Here is a 23,330-nt window from a genome sequence, read left to right as displayed (position 1 = left end):
CATTTCCAATCTCTCCTTATAAGTCAAACCTTCTAGTCAAAGAAATTGACATTTTTCAGCACAAATCTCCTCTTCTTAATTCATGTTGGTTGCATTTTAACAAGTTATTGGTGTGTATATAATTTATGAAATAATGTTATTGTTTTGGAATTTTTCTTAGCTAATTGTGAATTGTATTTACACTAACTAAAAAGAGTTTAAATTACCTTCAAATGATCAATTTTAATGCATAAAATAGCAAGAAGGTAAGAAAACTAAGTAGCTAAATGATTTCCAATTCTGTGTTCAGGTTTAAACTGTATAAATCCAATTTAGCTTGCAGTTAAACAGTGTGTATCTATTAAAACACTGCTTAATAAATGTTAATAGTACTTATGAAATGATCCCAATCACCTGCCAAAAATGTGGAGCAAGAATTTTAGCTGCTCGTTGCCATGGAGGGAAGGCTCATAACTGTTTTGTTGCTACAGAGACACCTGTCCTTGCTAGGTGCCAAAAAAATCAGGGTGGTAATCACTCTCCCTGAGAGGGATTTCAAAACCTCAAATGGGCTGAAAAGGTTTATTATTTGTTTATGCAAGGATTGTTTTCCAAACCAGAGAGCAAAGACTGGTAGAAATATGGAATGTGCTGCCTGAGACAGTGGTGGAGACAGGTTCTCTTACAACATTTAAGAAGTACCTGGATGAGCATTTAAAATCTCAGGGTATGGTAGGCTATGACCAAGTGCAGGTAAATGGGATTAGTACAGTTTGGTATTTTTTTGGTTAGCATAGACATGGTGGGCTGAAGGGCCATTTTTTTATGCTATATGACCCTGTGAATGTATGAACTGTAGTCAGAAAATAATCACTCCTTCTGAGATCAGTTATCATTAATTTATTAAATCTTTGAGGATTTTAGGCACCCTGTATTGGGTGCCTGTAACTACTCCTGGAATGTAGAGAATATACAAATGGAAGATTCATTATGCCTAACCAAGAAACATTCCATCTCATAACTCAAATGAATAAAAACAAACTTGTCTCTTCAACCATCTGGTATTGTTAAACATTGGAATTGAGATCTAAAACTATTCAGTTATTACTTTTAATTTGTTCAATTGAATTTGTTCAATGAATGTGGGATAACTGACAAAGACCAGTATTTGTTATCTATTTCTAGCTGTGCTTGAGTAGGTAGCAATGAGTTGCCTGTTTGAACCCTATAAATCCATATTGTCTAGAAACACCCACAGTCTTTTAAGGAGGGATTTCTAGAATTTTGACACAATAACAATGAAACAACAGTGAAACACTTTCAAGCCAGGATTCACCACTAATCAGTCTAAGTTTGAATGTTTCTGCTTCAGTATCTGAAAATTTCTGGATGTTCCTCAGCACAACACAATCATCAGTGAATATCCCCACAACTGATATGACGTTGCACAGAAAATCATTAATATAACAACTAAAGATGATTGGGCCTAGAGCACAGCTCTGAGGAATTCCTGCAGTAATCTTTGGGGGCTGAAATTATCAGCGAGCAACTATCTTTCTTGCATCAAGTGTGAATCCAATCGGGGAAGATTCCCCCAGAGTTTCATTGTCTTTAGTTTTGCTAAGGCCCCTTGATGCCATTATACTTAGTCGTATAACGCTTTCATGTCAATGACAGTTAGTAACTCTCAATTCACTTCTGAAGTTCATCTGTTTGGTCTATGTTTGATTCAAAGCTGTAATGAGCTCTCAAAAACATTGGCCTGGGGAGGAAGTTCCACTTGATGCCACCATCGATGATATATTCCATGAATTTTCTTTTGATCAAGAGTAAACTGACGTGCTTATAATTGGCTGGATCAAATTTATCCAAGTCTTTATAAACACATCACATCTGGGCAATTTTGCACGTTGTTGAATTGATATTAATGTCTTCATTTAAATCTCTATTAAATACAAAAATACAGTTTCATTTCAAAGGGATGTATAATTGCTATAAAAATATATAAAACTGATCCCAAGCAGAAAACATTGGTGTTTTACGGAAATTACACACAGTGCAAAAGAAGTATATTGAGGAATAGTTTCTTTGTTGAAAGTTATACTTCTTTTTTTTAACCTGCATGTTTAGGTACTCCTTCCAGGATGAAGAAGATATGTTCATGGTGGTTGACCTTCTCTTAGGTGGAGATCTTCGCTATCACCTTCAGCAAAATGTCCAGTTTACGGAGGATGCAATGAAACTTTATATCTGTGAAATGGCCTTGGCCTTAGACTATTTACAGAGTCAACATATTATTCACAGGTAAATGCTGATAAAACTGCATTATTTCGGTTTATGTGCCATTCTACTCAGTGCCTAAAACAAACTCGAGTCCTTTTATATTACAGTATCAGCTGTTTCAGGTATTGAAATAACAATTGACAGTGAAATTGTAATTATATTTATTAGACTTCTCTGCTGGCTGAATATTTTTAAAAAAGGGCTTCTGTACATAGCTTTGACCTAGATCTGCCTCAGCAGTATAAATCTCTGTTCATACAGCTTCCCACTTGCTTGCTTTTAGCAGATTTCTTTTTAGAATTATGTATCTGTATGACCTTTAGTGGATACGTTTTCTGTAAAACAGGTACCTCTTCCTGATATATTTATAGAATATGTAATGACTTCAATTGTACAGTATTTTTTAGTATTTATAGACTTTTATTTCACTACATGTCAGGAAATCATAGATAATTAAATACATTTAGTAAAATAATCAGAGCCCACTAAAGACAAATTGCAAATGCAAATTGCAAATAAGATCATGGAACACTAGTAGACTACTTGTCCCATTGATCACCCTCAACTTCATTTCTTGCCTTTTCACCTTTACCCTGGATTCCCTTACTGATGAAACATCTGGTTATCTCAGTCTTGAATGTACTTAACAATGCAACCTCTTCAGCCATCTATAGTAAAGAATTACTCAGATTCACTACCCTGTGAGCAAAATATCCTCTGCATTCCTCTCTTAAATGGGTTACCTCTCACTTTGAGATTATGCTCTTTGGCCTTAGACTCTCCCACAAAGCAAAACAACCTCTCTGCATCTGCCCAGTTATACCCTCGAAACATTTTGCATGTTTCAATAACGTTGCCTCACATTCTTCCAAATTCCAATGACTACAAGTCAATCAATTCAATTTTTTTTTACAGCTTATATCACAAATTAGAAATATCAAATGTTGACAGTAGCCTGTAGATGGATAGTCTTGACATTATCTGGGGTTGACAATTTTTTTTCAAGATGAATGTTTTTATTGTTCCTTGCATTCTTGCAAGCAAATATGACATTATTCATGAGAAAAGCAGGACATGATTACAAGATATGATTTTTCTGTGAGGTAACTATATACTTATTGCCTCAGATATTGACTGTGACTGTAATATTGGTAAAATTTCTTCTTCAGTTGTCCTGGCAAACCCATGGATCTTGTACAGAACATTGGTCTGCCCTGCCAACTCCCCATGATGGTAGGACTCCCTACTAGAAAGAAGCTCTTGACACATGATATACAAAACCAACTATGGTTGGGAATATTATAGGTCAACACAACAATAATAAACATTGCATTAAGTATATTTCTGACCTGAGAAGGGTGACCCAGTGGCAGCGTATGCTTCCATAACAATGCTATATTGATTAATGGTAATGCATAACTTAAAAGCCATCATTAAATAACAAATGGATAAATGATTTGAGACTTATAGATTTGTGTCTGAGGAAATGGCAAACTGATCTAAAGATGATTAATAATAAGGAAATGTATACAATGGTACCCATACTAAAATATATTCTTCAGTTGTGGATTTATCTACTTCTTTTCCAGGGACGTCAAGCCTGACAACATTCTTCTTGATGAGCAAGGTTAGAATTTGCACTTGCAGCCGGTGACATATGCAGTTTCCTTACGAGTGGCATACATAATGGATGAATTTATTTGTGTTTCTTAGTTTTCGGTGAATGTTGTGCAAAGTATGAGTGTTCATTTGTTTTCTAGTGGTTCCATTGTCTGGTACCTCTGTAATTAAACAAGTTCATTCTTTCAGGACATGCACATCTGACAGACTTCAACATAGCAACGATTATTAAAGATGGAGAAAGAGCAACCGCTCTCGCAGGAACAAAGCCGTACATGGGTAAGGAACATTATGCAAATCTATGATTTTTGAATGTATTTTCCCTTTTCCATTTAAAATCTGGACTACACATCAATCCTTTAGAGAGATGTTAAAGAAATGAACAGATTCCATTGATAGACAATAAAGTGATCTGGAATGAAGCTGCTGCTTTCAGTGAAATCTCCACTTTGCACTTCATTCTCATGGTGGCAACATCACAGAATAATAAAGCAAAGGAAGAGAGCATTGGGACCATCATGTCTGTGCCAACTCTTCTTAAAAGAGTTACCAACAAGTTTTAGCCTCCTTTTGGTTGCCAATAGCTCTGTAAATGTTTACTTCACAAATTATTTACTCCATAATCTTTTGAAAGTTACTATGGAACTAGCTCACATTATCTTTACAGGCAGTGAATTCTAGACTGTTTTCACACTTTACCAAGATCACCCTGTTCTTTCAAACTCTACCTGGCACTCAATCTGCACCAGGCCCCACCTTGTACCTGCTCTCCCCTGGTCTCCATTGGACCTCGGCCTGTACCCTCTCTCCATCTGGCTGTAACTGCTGATAGCTGCCTGCCAAGCTTCACTCTACATTCACTCCCTACTGAGATCCAGCTAGTATCCATTGCCGGCAAATTAGAATTTAAAACTCTGGAGCGGCTACAAACCTTGGATCTGTACTACCAGTAGCTTTGGTCCTGTGAGAGACAGTTAAGTTAAAAAGACAATTGGCAGTGGTCTGCTCCTGCCCACACCCAGCAAGGCTTGCATCCAACTTCATGTTGTCCAGGGTGACAATGTTGCTGTCCTGTGTGTCCACCAGAAAGATACAAAGTGAGCAGTTTGTAGCATTGGTCAATGTCTAATGTTGATCTAATACCTGGCCTGGCATTAGCAACTTCACTCCTCTTGTGCATGTTCTCTCTTACATGTGTACACATGTTTGTGCGTTCAACACCACAAGAAAGCTCCCGACAGTACGAGAGAAGATGTCATTTTCAGCTTGCAATGTGACTTTGACTCTTTACTTGCTGTTTCAGAATTGGAAACACTGTTGTAGAAGTTCTGCAAAGTCCTTTGTGTGAGAAGGGACCAGTTTTGAATGTGAAGGAGTGTACCTTCTAGCACTGTCCAGCTTGTGCCTCCTGAATTATGGTGGGCTGCTGCATCCTTCACACTGTACTAACGTGAAGGTGCAATCCTTCACACTGTACTAACGTGAAGGTGCATTCTTCACACTGTACTAACGTGAAGGTGCACCCTTTATAGTGTACTAACGTGAAGGTGCAATCCTTCACACTGTACTAACGTGAAGGTGCACCCTTTATAGTGTACTAACGTGAAGGTGCATCCTTCACAGTGTACTAACATGAAGATGCATCCTTCAGTGTACTAACATGAAGGTGCAATCCTTCACACTGTACTAACGTGAAGATGCATCCTTCACACTGTACTAACGTGAAGGTGCAATCCTTCACACTGTACTAACGTGAAGGTGCATCCATCACACTGTTCTAACGTGAAGGTGCAATCCTTCACACTGTTCTAACGTGAAGGTGCAATCCTTCACACTGTACTAACATGAAGGTGCAATCCTTCACACTGTACTAACGTGAAGGTGCATCCATCACACTGTTCTAATGTGAAGGTGCAATCCTTCACACTGTACTAACATGAAGGTCCATCCTTCACACTGTACTAACGTGAAGGTGCAATCCTTCACACTGTACTAACATGAAGGTCCATCCTTCACACTGTACTAACGTGAAGGTGCAATCCTTCACACTGTACTAATGTGAAGGTGCAATCCTTCACACTGTACTAACATGAAGGTCCATCCTTCACACTGTACTAACGTGAAGGTGCAATCCTTCACACTGTACTAACGTGAAGGTGCAATCCTTCACACTGTACTAATGTGAAGGTGCAATCCTTCACACTGTACTAACATGAAGGTCCATCCTTCACACTGTACTAACATGAAGGTCCATCCTTCACACTGTACTAACGTGAAGGTGCAACCCTTGCCTTTGAGGATTTGGTGATGACCTTAGAGGAGGAAATGGAGGAAAGGATGAGAGAGGGCTGAGGAAGCCAATACATTTGGATTCCTTATGAGGGCTGTCATTGCGTGTATTGACGTTGGTTTCTATGACAGAAACCATGGATCTCTGCCGTTCAAAACTTTCCCAAGTTATGACCTCCCCGGTACAAACACCTTTTGGTCAAAGTACTGGAATAAAAGTCACTGAAACAGTCATTCCATACTGTGTTAATCCAATAGCCTAATATGTTGTACAATGTTTTGGAGGTGCCTGTTGGACTATAACCCGGTGTTGTGATTTTTAACTTAATGTTGTACAACACTTGACTATTTGCACAGATACAAAAGCAAAGCACTTCAAATTCTGAAAAGTGACATAAAAATATAAAATGCAGATTTTACTCAACAGATGAGACAGCATCTGTGGACAAAATATAGAATGAATGTTTCAAACTGAAGAGCTGTTGATTGGCACAAAGTTTACATGATTGCTCACAATGGATGCAGGCTACTTGTGCCTCACAATTGCTAAACATATTATCATGCATTGTTGAACTTTTAATGAAGAATCAATGAATTTTACTTTTAAGCAAAGACAGTATCATAAAATCTGTGCACAAATTGTAGTTCATGTTTTATTTTGGACTTGCAAACCCTCGGGTGAGTGTTCTTTGCGCCACTGCAAATGGTCAATAAGCAAATACATGGTTTAATAATAGTTGTAAGTAACTGTGTTGTAAGCTCTGAGCCAATACCTTACCAAATTCTACATAGAAGGTTTGAATTCTGACGTATAGATCAAAGCCAAATTTGACTTGTTTCACTAATTTCAATTCATCATATTTGTTTGGTTAAATGAGTTCTGTGCTCAAGGTTTATCAATGGAAGAGCAAGACACACCTTCTAAATCTCCTTTCCATTTTAAGTGAGTTGGTGTTTTTGTTCAGATAAAGGACTGCAGAATGTGCTAATGAACGATTTTTTAACTGATATTGTACAGCGTGACTTCAAGCTCAGTAACGTTGGGCTGGGTGATGCAGGGGTGTGGATTGGGTGTTACAGAGTCAGGCCGGGTGGATACTGGTCATGGTACGGGAGAGTATTGGGTCTGGCAGGGTCAGGTCAGCCAGGGTGGGTATATGGGGAATGTTGGGTGTGGTACAATGGGATTCAGGGTGTGGGTTCATGAGGATGTCAGTGGTGAGATGGAACTTCAGTTTAATCATGACCAAGAAATTAGAGATTATTAGAATTTATTCCTCTAATTTTTCCTAGGTAACTATTAGGCTTAAGTTAGGTAGAACACCTCAAAATCTCTCATTTTAATGCACTTTGAAGGGTTCCTCTTCGTGAATTGCCCAGTGAAAAGTTTAATTTCCCAGGCAATTCCCATGCAGTGTTGTGGATTCTGTGTGCTTCTGAAATGCTACTCCAGTCTATGCTATACCAACAAACTCCTGGCTATTAAAATATTAGGGCCATTGTTTGCGTAGGGATCTACTTTAGACTTGCACGTATCCTACAGTGCACAAAATTGTTACAAGCTATAAATAGTGTACTAATCAATGGAATTGTTAAAAGCAAAAGAAAATGTTTCTTCCAGTTAGAATTAAGTAGAGAAACTTTTTTTTTCAGCAAGTGGCATTGTGAAGATTACAATTATGGCCGGTGTATTCTGCAAAATTACAGTCACTTAAAAGTCTTTACTGCATTTCTCTATGTGTTTTATTCCTTGCATGCAGCAATGCTTACTATTTGATTGGAAGACTGGGTTACATGGTAAAGTGATTCTGTTGCTTAATTCAGTTTTTTGTTGTTGGCAGCTCCTGAGATTTTTCATTCCTTTGTCAATGGTGGCACTGGATACTCGTTTGAAGTAGATTGGTGGTCACTAGGAGTCACTGCGTATGAACTTCTTCGAGGATGGGTACAGTCATTGGAAATTTATCAACTTTTAGTTACTTTCCACTGCTTATACCTGTGCTCCAGTTTGATGATAATGGTTTTGTTTCTTTTTGCCAGAGGCCATATGACATCCATTCTAGTGTCACAGTTGAATCCCTGATTCAGTTATTCAGTACAGTGAGTGTACAATACTCCTCTGCTTGGACAAAAGAAGTTGTTACATTGCTAAGAAAGGTAAGATCTGATTGTTTAATCCAAGTTCCATAAATTCACTGCCAAGAAACACTGTTGTTACACACCGACACCTCTGGAGAAATTGTAAACTGTTTGATCACAGATGGAAAAGGTCACTAATAAAATAGTGTTCTCGGTTTTATACAAGAAGTCATTAAATAATGAAGCAATCTGTACAAGACATTAATTAAGATGTTTACAAAATATTTGAGGGAATGCTACTTAAATTCAAGAGGAATAAAAGATGGGAAACTATGCTGATAGTGCTCAATGAAGGGGGTTGGGAGAAGGCAAGTGTCGAACATGAATACTAGAATAGACCAGTTGGACTCACTGGTCTGTCACTGGACCATATGTTAGATGTTGTATTGTGAATAGTTCTCTTACTTCATTTATGATATTCAAGAAAAGTATAAGGGCCAATGAAGATTCCCTCGAACAGAAACAGATAAATGGAGATTTTTTCAAAATTGTGCACTATCAATATTTTTCCTAATGCTGTTGTTTAGCTTTGCAGTGGTTGTTAGTACAAACATAAACCTCTATCATCCCCCAGTTGTTGCAGATTGGTTAGCAAATGGCTTCTTTGGCTGTTTGGAGGGACCCTAGACTGTCCAACATAAAGCAGTGGATGAGTGGTTTCAGTGCTGATTTTTGTCTATCCCCTATGAAGCTGGTGTCATGGATATATTGGTGAATATATTGGTCAATTCTGGTATCCCAAATGAGGGAGGACATTGATCAATTAATCTTAAGGCAGGTGTGGAATAGCACCAAAGTTCGAGAGTAATCAAGAACATAAATAATTGGAAGCTTGAAAAATGAACTGATGAATAATATTGCAGGTTTATTTCCTTTGAAGTAAGCAGTGATTAGAACATTCTGAAGCAATATCGCAGCAAGTCTAACATTTACATTTGAAGCAGAACACTTGTGACAGAGAACAGTATACTAGAGGCCAAATATGGTTACTGTGAGATGTAATCTATAAGGTGAGCCAGCAAGTAGATTAGAGTAAATCCAACTCTGTTCCTTATATGCAAATACATAAACAGCTTTTTAAGAAATGTATTCTTTCTTGGGACGTGGCCATCAGTAGCTAGTCTAATTTGACACCTCCACTTAATTACCTTTGAGAGTGTGCTGCTGAGCTACTGATATTGATGTATGTTGAACTGCTAATCGTCCTGAGCTACACAGTCCAAGCAGCAACTCCAACTACCCAAATGAGTATTTGTGAGTCATTGCTACTCAACACATTAGTCTCCTTTGCAACTTTTTATGCAACTGTAAATGGAAGAGATGGTGGAAAGGTAGGTTCTGTTTTGTGTGATTGTGGCTGTGTTTTTTAAAACTGTCTTTAAAATGCTTCATTCTTTGCATATTACTTTAAGGACATTGCAAATCTGTGCATTATTAGAAAATGGACTTTGAGTTGACTTAGATTTCTCTTTGAAGTTGAGAATGTTAATTTATTTGTAGGAAGTTAATCAATGTTTTAATTATCTAGAGAATTAGTCTGATCCCAGCTGTATCTTCTGAATGTTAGAAGTTGAAAAATGGGTCATTCTTTCCCAACTGTGAAAACTGCATTTCAACATTCTAATTATTCCTTATCTATTTTTAAAGTTGTGGCTTATAATTATAAATCATGTAGATTTAGTTTAATCAACAGAGAAAGAATAATGTCATCATTCTGAGCCTCCTGTGGATATGATCGGACTCTGTAATGAATAAGAATAAAGTAAAAAAGTACAAATCACATTCATCCTTTAACAAATTTTTTAATCCACTGTGAAGTCTTCCTTTCACAAGCACAGATTTGATTTTGGGATATGTCTTACTCTCAATTTTTCATCCTTGTCTATTTTATTGGATGACCATTTTCTTAGGAATATCAGCAAAATGGGCAATTATTTAAACGGTGAAAAATTACAGCATGCTGCTGTGCAGAGGGACCTGGGTGTCCTTGTACATAATCACAAAAAGTATAGTTTGCAAGTGCAGCAGTAATTAAGAAGACAAATGGAATGTTGTCCTTCATTGCCAGAACTTTGAAAAAGGGAGATTATGCTGCAGCTGTATAGGCTTCTGATGAGGTTGCACCTGGAGTACTGTATACAGTTTTGGTCTCCTTAGTTGAGAAAGGATTTCCTGGTGCTGGAAAGGGTGCGGAGGAGGTTCGCGAGGTTGATTCCAGAGTAGGAAGGCTTGGTTTATGAGGAGAGATTGAGTATAGTCGAGGAATATACTCATTGGAATTTAGAAGAATGAGGGGGATCTTGTAGAAGCATAAAATTATGAAGGGAGTCGATAAGGTAGATACAGGGAGGCTGTTTCCAATGTTGGACGAAAGTAGAACTAGGGGGCATAGCCTCAAAATAAGGGGGAGCAGATTTAGAACTGAGTTGAGGAGGAATTTCTTCATCCAAATGATTGTGAATCTGTGAAATTCCCTGCCCAGTGAAGCAGTTGAGGCTATCTTGTTGAATGTTTAAGAAAAAGATAGATAGATTTTTGAACAGTAAAGTTTATGGTGAGTGGCTGGGTAAGTGGAGCTGAATCCACAAACAGATCAACCATGATCTTTACCAAATGGCAGTACAGGCTCGACATGCTGGATGATCTACTCCTACTCCTAGTTCTTACATTCTTCTGTACAATTTTGGAGGGTGCCACCAAATATATAATATAAATTAGCTGGAAGAAACACTCCAAATCAGGGCCATTGTCATGGAGTATTCTCACAAATTCTGTTAATATTTGAAACAGAGTCTACGCATAATCCAGATAGCCAGCCTAATCTTCAAGTTAAAAATGCTCAAATGTAAACTGCCAACCACATTGCTGATCTGTCATTGAAATTTGACTCTGGATATATTATCCAGAAGACATTACAGTTCCAGAATCAATTAACTTTGGAATGAACCAAATCTAAATAATATAAGAACCACTGAGAAGGCCATTTTGTAATGCTTGGATTTGCCAAGGAGAGGAACATAACTCCAACCTTGGTTTACATGATTTAATACAGATAAAGGGAAAGGGATTTTAAAGAGGTGTCAGAGTTCCATATCCAGTAGCACAAATCAATCTTTATTCAGAGCTCCTTTAGCACACGTGAGGGAGAGGCCAGAGAGTACTCTGAATCTGGCTTTCACATGGGGCCCAGTTACCCTCTTAACTATAGTTGGGATCGGAGGCCAGTGACAATCTCCATTTCCCAACCAAGGGCAGGATATTTATATCTATCACATTACAATGGTTACATGCAACATTGACATAGATGCTTGCCACATCCTCTCTCACCTACACATCCAATCCTGTGAATACACGATCAATGTTGGACAACTTCATGCTCCATCATCTCATGATGTTTGTCAGACCCCCTATCACCTGCCATTGGACTCTTAGGATTATTGACCACATTCCAATCCCGATTGTTAAGTCCTCTCCAAGACATTTTCCAGCCACTTCATGTACTAGCTTATTACTAATGACTGTTCAAATTTGGTCAAGCAATTCATATCTGTTCCTGACCTTAGCACAGAAGATTGAAAAGGATATTAATTTCTACCAATTGTTAAATATTTGTAGTATAACATAAATTTATACATAGAATTGGAAAATTAGGTTTAACTATGACAAAGCTAACAATTTCAGGAACATCTTCCCCCTTATCCAATTTGTGAAGCAACAGTTGTTTATTCTCTTGAGGTCAGTGACCCTGTTTCAAAATTGTTTCTGCCCCTTTGCTATGTTATTTGTCTCTTGGTACTCCTCAGAGATTATCTTGTTTATACCCTTTTGTTGTTCTAATCTTCTTGCTGATAGAGAAAAAAATTCTTCAGGGGTGCTTGTCAAAGCTAGTCGCACATCCAAGGCTGATTGCCTTCAGAAATTTAATTCCCCAAAGTCTAATGAATTTAACCTGCTATCCTTGTACAAATATGTGCCTACTCTAATATATAATTATAATTATTTTAAAAAGTCTCAACTCAGGTAGGTCATGCTTTCTAATTCAGACAGAAATTGGAAATCACAAATCAGATGGTTTTCATCTGAGCTGCATTATCAGAGGCTTACTGTTTGCATTCTAGTCCTATCATAGTAAGACTCAGAGGATTTTGTTGTCTAGCTGTGAAGGCCATTATTTGAGCTGTATCAATAGCAATGATAGCTAACATTTCCTTTGATTGTTTTTGTCAGTTAAAAAAATACCATAATGCCCATCTTGGCACTTTCAGCCATGGGCAAGTGCAGCTTCACCCTTTCAATGCTCAATTATGTTCAATTTCAAAGTCAGAGAAAGAACTGAGAAAGAATGTTAAAGTAGGTTACATGAAAGGCATTGTGCCACATGTGAAAATGCCACTCCATTGGAATAGCACATTTACAGGTTTCAGTATAAATCAGTTCACTTTATATATATATTAATAAATTTGTATTTTAAAAAATGTTTTGATTATATAGATGGAGCATGTGACTAAGAGGGGCCATGCATTCTTTAAATCTAATTTGTGACACTGATTATTCATAACTCAGCAACAACTTTGTCACAGGTGAACTGTCAGATCAGCAGAGCTATCAGGATATAAACCTCATCCTTGCTATATCACCACATAATCTTTTAATAAAATCAAATGAGGTCAATGAATCATACATTTTCCCCTTAAGTATCGTGCAAAGTCATGAGGGAATCATAGTGGTGCATATAAAGAAGTTTGATTATAATGAAGGACCTAACCTAATCCATGACTGAACATCTTCAGGTCTTATTTGAAGGACAGTAACAACAAAACAAGGACATCAGGAGATTACAGTTGCTTGCTTCTGAGTTCCCATCTCATTACCAAACACAAGCAGTTTCCTTTGAAGCCAGTGATGCTGATAATGTCATCCACTTTTTCACAAATTATTCAACTCTTGAATCTTTCATCCAGCAATTCTTAGCATGGTTCAATTCATCAATGTAATTAAATCTGGATGTCTGAAATCAATGACATTTAGAACCCATTTTTCTGAATGAGTGAAACACTGGCACAGTTGGAAGTTGCAATTTTTAAAATTGTGCTGTGCCATTTTAGTAGTGAGCACATTAAAATGTTTATTATCAAATTTCTTCCATAAATGTGCTGGAAATACTTAGCAGGTCATACAACATCTACAAGCCAAAGAGAATTATTCTCACAGGGGTTTTCATTATTTGTTCTAAGAATCTGGAAGTTGTTCACTCAATCAGTATTTATTACCTCCTTGAATGTCTTCAAAAAGGTGGTAGTGAGCTGCTTCCTTGAACCACAGTGCTGTTCAGAAGGGAGTTCTAGGATTTTGACAGACTGATACCCAAGGAATGGAGATACCAATCCAAGTCAGGATGGTGGGTGGCTTGGAGGGGAATTTTAAGCTGGTGGTGTTCCCATATATTTGTTTCCATTGTCCTTCTACATAACAGAGGTTGTGTGTTTGAAAGGGACTGTCAAAGGAAATTTGGTGAGTTACTGTAGTGCATTTTACAGATGGTACACAATACTTCATGGTGTCTCAGTGGCGAATGGGAGTGATTGTTGAAGGAATTGATGGGAACCCAATCAAGCAGACTGCTTTGGATAGTGTCAAGCTTCTTGAGAACTATTGGAGAAGCACTCATCTGGCAAAGCGTAATGAAAGAGCATTTCAATCCAGAACATTGGCTCAGATCCTCTGCCAAGTGATGACCATTGTTAGTTTGCCAGTCAGCTCAAATTTTCATCTGCCCCGATACTGCTCCAGTGCTACCCCACATTTCTTGCAAGTCTCCTAAACCTGATGTCTCAAAAATTGCAGCATCCATCAAAGAGCTTCATGATAGTTACTGGACCCTCAAGGGGAAGACAATACACAAAACCTTTTTATGGCACCAGCTGCCATAGCATGTTTTTAAATGTCCAAATAAATATCAGTGAATGGATGACCATTGAAGAATGGATAGAGGAGGTAGTCAGACCAAAGTAAGTGGATTGGGTGCAGTCGAATATGATAAGGTGGTTAGGGCAGCAGACGGATGAGGGGTCCAGTAGATGGGTGAGTGAATCTGGGGATAGTCAGGTCAGGGACATGTTAGAGTTGGTCATAAGGTGTTGTCAGAAGTTAGAATGGTTCAGAAGACCCATCATGTTGGCTGGTTGGATGGGTTATGCTGGTCGTATTGGGTCAAGAGGAAATTGGGGTGTCTGGGGTAATGGTTGCAAAACTGGCATGTACAGTTCCCAGATGTTAAACCATATTTTAATCTTCCTAACATTTCCAAAATGTACCATGGTACATTTTGAAGTTTCTGACTCTGACTCAGAGTCAGAGAGACCTTTTCAGAGAAGAATGAAACCGCATTAGAAAGGCAGTGATGGTGAGAGACAAAAACCTGCAGCAAAGAGCCCCATCAACCTGTTTCTACCTGTCAGAGCAGGAGTGACATATCTCAGGAATCAGGTCAATGATTGGTCAGTATTTCTTCCATCTCTCTTTTGATTGGCCTCATCGTTGAAATCAGAAAATGATCTTGAAACTGAAGCATACAGTTAAGAAAATGTTTAAAATATTTCATCCAATTGAATTAGACCGAGTAGAGATGGCTGGGCAAGGAATGTGATTCACAGTGACCACACCTGCAGTGAGTGTTGGTTACTCAAGGAACTTTGTCTCTAAGTTTATGAGCTGACGTCTGAGCCACAGACACTGTGACACATCAACGATGCTGAGAACAATGGAGATGTAGGAACCATGTACACTGTTCACAGAAAATTAATGGTCAGGTGAAAAAAAATGGTTCCATCGATCCTGGTTGGCAAGTTGAACTGGCGCACAGCATTACCCATTCTTTTTCAGCCCCAAAATTGATGTTTAGTCCTATGCTGGACATATAAATCAAATGTCCTTTTCCTGTAATGAATGCTATACACTTATTAGAGGATGTTTTACTCACCTTGTAAGTCAGCATGTGGGATCAAATATCAGAAATATGGGCCATATTGCCAAGAAATGCCCACAGAGTGCAGCCCATGCATGATGAAAGATGAACTTATAAGAGTCCTTTGGTAAGAAGAATACTGTTCATATATTACACACAGTGATTACATTGAATCCATTTTTGGAGGGACTTTCTTGAAACTTTAAATGTCAACTTAAATGCCTTGATCTACGATAATCAAAAAAATGAATTAATGCTGCAGCATTTAAGTGCTCGGCCAAATAGTCCTTAAATATCATGAGGGTTCCTGCCTCTACCACTCTTTTAGGCATGATCTGTCCCTCCAAGACCTCCCAACCATTGTTAACTACTATCAGCTCTCTCTGACTGCTATTAGATACTTCTCTTTCTTGAAACCACCATTTTCTCCCACTAACTCTCCCACCCAGCACTAACCACGCTCTCCCATACTGACACTCTCTCCCAGACACTATCAGATAGCCCTCAACCCCGGTCTACAAACTCTGACCACTCTAAGACTCTCATCCAACATCTGACTGGCCCCAATCCCAACCACTACCTCTTCCCTTCTACCACCATAATAACCTCAGTCTCACCATCCTCCCCCACCACTACCTGCCGACTCAATGCCCAGGCCACCATTGATCCTAACCTTCCAACTGGCCCACCACCCATGAGACCTTCCTGAAAGGCTGTCAGAGCAAGCTCTCTGTGAACAGGGACCTAAGCAAAAGTGCCCTTTAGTTCACTGCTGGCGATTCAGGAATCCTGTTGACAAGGTTGTCTCGAGCCTTGCAGTGGCTTCCCCATATGGAACATACCTGCAGGCTGAAACCGAGGCCTCATCATTCAGAATTGTTTCTGGACTAATAAATGGTTGTAAATTAAAGGCATTCTGCCAACTGTCTGACTTGTATCATGCCATGGTGGTGATCTGAAATGAGTGCACATTTCAGAGATTACAATCATTCATGTAGGTAGTGACACTGTCACACCACCACAACATCAGTTACTTGCTTATAATCTGGAGATAACTGTTTGGCTTGTGTTGTTGATGTCCCTAGGAACAAGCCTAAAGTTAAATCTGCTGTGATATTTACAGCTACTGGCTGTGCTGTGCTGAAGGAGGATTTTGGCTGCAGATCAGTTTGGTGCAGGTGGTGCAACTATGTTGCAGTGTTTCCTGTGTACTGAACTTCCATTGGTTTTGTTACTCTGATAAATAGAAGTATGTACACTTCTGTTCAGAGGTGATGTGTGTAAGCATTGGTGATAATGCGTGGAGTGTTTGTAGTGAAGCCTAAACTGGCTGGCTTATCTCCATTTAGAATTCTCCTTTTCTATCAAAGAACACAGACATGGGATTCCCATGTGAGTTCTATATTACAGTTGGTTCAGCTATAATGCTAATTTCCTCAATGCAAATTAGCTTTAACGTGATTGAAGAATTTAGACCGTTCTTTTTAGAATGTGAACTTTTCTTACCAGTATTGGCTATAACAGATCTCGGCTCCATTAGTTTGAATGGTGCGGCTATTGTGTGATTTTCTTATAACACAAGATTGCACCAGAACTAAACTATCGTGTTATAAAAAAACTGACTGTAGTATAATAATCAGCTACCTTAAAATACTCAAAGTTTGGGAGAAGATTTGTAGCTCGGGTGCTCATTGTTGTGGTTCTGTTCGCCGAGCTGGGAATTTGTCTTGCAAACGTTTCGTCCCCTGTCTAGGTGACATCCTCAGTGCTTGGGAGCCTCCTGTGAAGCACTTCTGTGCTGTTTCCTCCAGCATTTATAGTGGCCTGTCTGCCGCTTCCGGTTGTCAGTTTGAACTGTCCACTGTAGTGGCCGGTATATTGGGTCCAGGTCGATGTGTTTGTTGATAGAGTCTGTGGATGAGTGCCATGCCTCTAGGAATTCCCTGGCTGTTCTCTGTTTGGCTTGCCCTATAATGGTAGTGTTGTCCCAGTCAAATTCATGTTGCTTGTCGTCTGTGTGTGTGGCTACTAAGGATAGCTGGTTGTGTCGTTTCGTGGCTAGTTGGTGTTCATGTATACGGATCGTTAACTGTCTTCCTGTTTGTCCGATGTAGTGTTTTCTGCAGTCCTTGCATGGGATTTTGTACACTACATTAGTTTTGCTCATGTTGGGTATCGGGTCCTTCGTTCTGGTGAGTTGTTGTCTGAGCGTGGTTGTTGGTTTGTGTGCTGTTATGAGTCCTAGTGGTCGCAGTAGTCTGGCTGTCAGTTCAGAAATGCTCCTGATGTATGGTAGTGTGGCTAGTCCTTTGGGTTGTGGCATGTCCTTGTTCCGTTGTCTCTCCCTTAGGCATCTGTTGATGAAATTGCGAGGGAATCCTTTTTTGGCGAATACCTTGTATAGGTGTTCCTTTTCCTCTTTTTGTAGTTCTGGTGTGCTGCAGTGTGTTGTGGCCCTTTTGAATAGTGTCCTGATGCAACTTCGTTTGTATGTGTTGGGGTGGTTGCGTTCATAGTTTAGGACTTGGTCTGTGTGTGTGGCTTTCCTGTAAACCTTTGTGGTGAATTCTCCGTTCGGTGTTCTCTGTACCATCACGTCTAGGAATGGGAGTTGGTTGTCCTTTTCTTCCTCTCTAGTGAATCGGATTCCTGTGAGTGTGGCGTTGATGATCTGGTGTGTGTTCTCTATTTCTGTGTTTTTAATTATTACAAAGGTGTCATCCACGTATCTGACCCAGAGTTTGGGTTGAATTTGTGGTAAGACTGTTTGTTCTAACCTTTGCATTACTGCTTCTGCTATGAGTCCAGAGATCGGTGAGCCCATGGGTGTTCCGTTGATTTGTTCGTATATTTAATTGTTGAATGTGAAGTGTGTTGTGAGGCACAAGTCCAGTAGTTTAAGTATGCTGTCTTTGTTGATAGGTTCAATGTCCTGTTGTCTGTTATGTCTGTCCAGCAGGTTGGCTATTGTTTCTTTGGCTAGGGTTTTGTCGATGGAGGTGAACAGTGCCGTTACATCGAATGAGACTATAGTTTCTTCCTTGTCTATGTGTATATTTCTGATGATGTCCAAGAATTCCTGTGTCGATTGTATAGATTGTCTGGATCCGCTGATTAGGTGTTTCAGTTTCTGCTGTAGTTCTTTGGCCAGCTTGTGTGATGGTGTCCCTGGTAGTGATACTATGGGTCTGAGTGGGATGTCTGGTTTGTGCACTTTGGGTAGTCCATAGAATCTGGGTTTCATTCTTTGTGGGTCAGACCTGGTTATCTGTCCGTTTTTTTGTAGATTCCTCAGTGTGTTGTTTATCCTATTGATGAGCTGTGCCCCACCCCACAGCTCACCTTAAAATACTTCTGAACAGTAACACAACACCTTAAAATACTTCTGAACAGTAACACAACTTACAATAAAACTAGTTAGATAGTGACCAGAAAGTTTGAAAAATTGCTTTAATGAATTTCATTGGTGAAACAAATACATGCCTTCATCACAATTAACAAAAATAGTAGGTATCCATGTTATTTACTTGGTAGATGACTCAGCATTAAACATGCATAGTGTTGCAAAAACAGTCTTGGAGCTTCATATATTGGAGCTTTATATAAACTGTTGCTATTACAGCTGGTGGTCCCTGTATCATCTAATCTTCAAGTCTCCCACCCAATAAATGTCCTATATAAAATGGGCAAAGACAGACATGAAGCACAATGCACATTTTATGCTGATAAATTGCTTTTTACCAATCTGAGATTCTAGATGAATATATCCATTGTTACTATTGATATTCATGAACCTTAAAATATGTTTATAAATATACTCCAGTTACATTTGTTGTGAATATAGCACTTGGCTCTGAATTATCTTGCGTGTTTTAAAGTCAAAAATATTTTCTGTAGAGAATAAGGGGTCTCGGTTTTATTTAGGTACTGGTTCCTTTAATTTTCATAAAAATGTAAAAGTTTCACAGAAATAATTGTACAATACTCTCAGTGAATATCATATTACTGTATTCTATGCTGAACAATCTGAAAACCCTGCACCGATGTGTTTACATTTCAAATCAACCCATCCACGCAACTTCCTGAAAAATCTCCCTCAACTCAGAAATCCTGCAGTGCAGAGACCTGTGAAAAGGATCTTCACTGAAGGCGTGCCCCTTCATATGGCACTAGCTGTCCAGTGTCAATGTTAGTGTATTTGTGAATAGATGAGTAGGAGTACATAAACAGGAAAAGTAAGTGCATAAGCTGGTTAACTTAATAGTTGATTTGGCAGATGTGTTGGGTGATAGATGGGTGAAGCAGGTTGAGGTGGGCTAGAGGCTGGTCAGCTTGTGGCTGCTCTACTGAGTCAAAGGAGTATTTGGGTGGTGATTGGTCTGGTCAAGAGTTGTCTGCTCAGATTGGGAGAGTTGCTCAGGTCAGGGGCTAGTCAGGCAGTGGGTTGGTATAGGCTTTAGTCAGAGGTCACTCGAGATGGATCAGAAAGGAGTTGAATGGTTCAAGTTGCGTCAAGAGAACAGTTGGATGTGAGTGAGTAATTAGGGGAACTGTTTGTGCCAGGGCTGTGGCTAAAGGTAGTTGTAACTTTCAGAAATGAGCAATGTGGTATACAAACTTCAGATTGTATTAAACAGCCTATCCTTTTGGCTTTTCAAAACATGCAAGATACTGAGCAAGGATCTTGACTGGGCAAATGCAAAGAGGATGTTTCTACTGATGGTGAGTCAAGATGAGAGGGCATTGTCTCAGAATAAAGCGGCACCAATTTAAGGCGGCGGTGAGAAGGCATTTCTTCCCTCAGAGGGATGTCTTTAGAACTCCTTGCCACAGAGAGCTATGGAGACAGACTCCTTGTGTATATTTAAGGCTGAAATGGATAGATTCTTGATCAGTAGGGGAATCGAGAGTTTCATTGAAAACAAAGGAATGTGGATGTGAGGAACGCCAGATCAGCCATGATCCTATTGAATGGCAGAGCTGGCTCGAAGAGCCGAATGCCTACTCTTGTTCCTATTCCTTATGGTCGTACATTGACCTCCTTCCTATCGGAAAGATGTTGTGAAACTTGAAAGGGTTCAGAAAAGATTCACAAGGATGTTGCCAGGGTTGGAGGATTTGAGCTATAGGGAGAGGCTGAACAGGCTGGGCTATTTTCCCTGGAGCGCGGAGGCTGAGGGGTGACCTTATAGAGGTTTACGAAATTATGAGGGGCATGGATAGGATAAATAGGCAAAGTCTTTTCCCTGGGTCGGGGAGTCCAGAACTAGAGGGCATAGGTTTAGGGTGAGAGGGGAAAGATATAAAAGAGACCTAAGGGCAACTCTTTTATGCAGAGGGTGGTACATGTATGGAATGAGCTGCCAGAGGATGTGGTGGAGGCTGGTACAATTGCAACATTTAAGAGGCATTTGAATGGGTATATGAATAGGAAGGGTTTGGAGGAATATGGGCCGGGTGCTGGCAGGTGGGATTAGATTGGGTTAGGATATCTGGTCGGCGTGGACAGGTTGGACCGAAGGGTCTTGTTTCCATGCTGTACATCTCTATGACTCTATGACCGTTCCCAACCAGCCCATGTTTGACAAACTCACAACATAGTGTCCAACATCAGATGTTATTTCACAATTAGGCAATATTTGCTATATAATTGGAGTCTGTGAAGATTAATGCTAACAATCAATTTAAAATGATCACTCTGGCTCACAGTATGCTGCATTTGTGTGCACTGAAAATTGCTTATATTAACACATAGAGCCCTGTTCTGTGCCCATTTCATCTCAACAGAATAAGTGAAGCCATTCTCTCAACCATTTCTCAGGGCAATGCCTGCACCAATCAGAGTCAACCTGACTGGTTTAAAATTTAAACCTAGCTTGACAATCAACTGTCCGTCTTCATTAACCTAATACATTCTCCATGGCAGCACATCTACCAATCAGAATTCACTTGTTAACCAGTTATCACTATTCCTTCATACAAGACACAAAATGACGAAGGGCCACTCGACCCAAAATGTTAGCTCTGATTTTTTTTACCCTAGATGCTTCCAGACCTGCTGAGTTTTTCCAGAAATTTCTATTTTTGTCTCTATATATTTTCCTTTTAAGTTGTTACCTTGCAAATTTTCCTGATGAGTGCAAGATGAAAAGCACTGAGAAAATATGCCTTTTTTTTTCACCAGATCTCAAATTCTGTCCTATGAAATAACGATTTTGTAAACTCCAAAACTATTGAGAATTAGGTCTAAAAATCATTGTTTGATGATATATTATAATTACTTTGGCATAGAGTTATGAATTATTCATGTTTCTTACTACAGTAACTACAGTAAGAGTATGTTAATTTTCTGTTACTCATTAGATTATAAATTTATTTTTAAATAAGTGTGGTTGACAGTTAATAGCATGATACAAGGTTGAACAGTACCATTCTTGCATTTGTCAAAGAAAAAAGTGTTTCCTATGAGAGCAAGTTATCAATCAGTGATTAAAACAATTATAGACAGGGTGTTCTGGTCATTATTTTGGGGAACAGTGCTGGAGTGCCAATGCTTAGAGTGTAAACAGTTTTGATGTATGAGTGCTCAAAGCAGTCTTAACCATTGAACAAAGGTATCTACAATTAATTCAATTCAATTCAATTCAATGTGAAAGAAGGTAACAATGTGCATTTTTTACATTGAGAAGCAAACAATAGCTACAAGCTGAAAATGAACACAGAAGGAATTTCTATAACTCTTATACTTTCTCTTTATTTTATCGCCTGTTATATTTTTTATTCAGCAGTCGTGCTTTTTTTTCTATAACTCTTTTATTCAACAGGATCACTCGAGGTTGCTGGTGAAAAGTCCTGTGGAGATTTGGTCAGAGCTCAAAGCACTAAAAGAAAAAAAAACACGTACTGAAATTCACTGTTAATTTTACAATGGGGGAGAAAAGGTGAAATTTGCAGAGCTTTAGGGAAAGTGCAGGAGAGTGGAATGAATCCAATAGTTCTTTCAAAGACACAATGTGTTATGCAATGACCTTTTGTGCTACATGATTCTAGCACTTGAGCTATTCGCATGTGCAAAGCCTCACAAATTTAACCCATTGGTGTTGCATACTGCTAAAGCACTGTTGGCAAAGTTCCCTTGAACTTCTGAAGCAATGCTTTCGGTCATGAGAGTTCTAATGATTGGTGGTTAAATGAAACTTGCACCAGTGTCAAAGGTTCATATTTTGTATATGTTGTGTATGTTTCTGTTCTTATGTAATCGAGAGTGGCATCTCCCAGTGGAAATGATAGCATAAAAACGGCAGACTCAGTCTTTGGTGAAGATCCAGTACGAACAAGCTCTGCTCCATTTCCTGCTTTCCCAGTCTAATTAAAGCCACAGAGTCTGATGTAAGACAGCAGAACCTCTAGGTTAATGGCCCTGATGCATTGTGTACTGGATGTATTTGTACTTCCAGGGATTACGGCCTCATTAAGGCAGACTGGTGAGGAAGTGAAATAACCACAAGCAGAAGGAGCAGTGCAGCCAACCTGCCAAAGGCTGTTTGTTCATTCATGTCTCTGTTTACCACAGCAGCTCTCAGTTTCTTCCATATTTGCACAGTTCCCTTTTAAGCATGCTAATCGACATGAAATTGACATTAATCTTTGACAAAGATTACTGTTTTCCAAAGTAATGATCCTACTGTGGAAGTCATAAATATGCTACGCTTCCCTGATTTGCAGTCCATTAGAAAGGGTGGAAGATAACTCATTGGGGTTGTTTTGATTGTGCACAGAAAACAGAAATTGAGCCATGGATGTCCACTAAATTATTTGCTATCCAGTTGATAATTGAAGTTCTTTCTATCTGACTTTGCCCTATAGCTATAACTTCAATTTAAAATAAGGCAATGAAAGGTTTGAATGAAATTGCATACAGTGGGTCATCACTTAACATTATGTGGCAGCCCCAACCTATACCCTTATCCACCCTTCCTAACAAAAGTATCCCAACTGTGGCCAGCAAACTGAACAGGTAGTATTTTAACTCCACTTATGTGACCTGAATTGGATA

At 39.1% G+C, this 23,330-nt stretch overlaps 1 protein-coding gene across 4 annotated transcripts in view; it reads left to right on the top strand.

Moving 5' to 3' along the window:
- Positions 1-23,330, top strand: part of LOC140463540 (serine/threonine-protein kinase 32C) — a 348,144-nt gene that overhangs the window by 299,725 nt on the left and 25,089 nt on the right. For all 4 annotated transcript variants that reach the window (XM_072557665.1, XM_072557664.1, XM_072557666.1 and 1 more), the window contains exons 4-8: positions 2,110-2,283; positions 3,852-3,889; positions 4,072-4,161; positions 8,013-8,116; positions 8,212-8,328. In XM_072557665.1, coding sequence (XP_072413766.1) covers positions 2,110-2,283; positions 3,852-3,889; positions 4,072-4,161; positions 8,013-8,116; positions 8,212-8,328 — 523 coding nt within the window. The remainder of the gene's footprint in view (positions 1-2,109; positions 2,284-3,851; positions 3,890-4,071; positions 4,162-8,012; positions 8,117-8,211; positions 8,329-23,330) is intronic.

The sequence above is a fragment of the Chiloscyllium punctatum genome, chromosome 38 (assembly GCF_047496795.1).
Source record: "Chiloscyllium punctatum isolate Juve2018m chromosome 38, sChiPun1.3, whole genome shotgun sequence".
Taxonomy (NCBI): Eukaryota; Metazoa; Chordata; class Chondrichthyes; order Orectolobiformes; family Hemiscylliidae; genus Chiloscyllium; species Chiloscyllium punctatum.
This window is presented reverse-complemented; position numbering and strand designations above follow the sequence as displayed.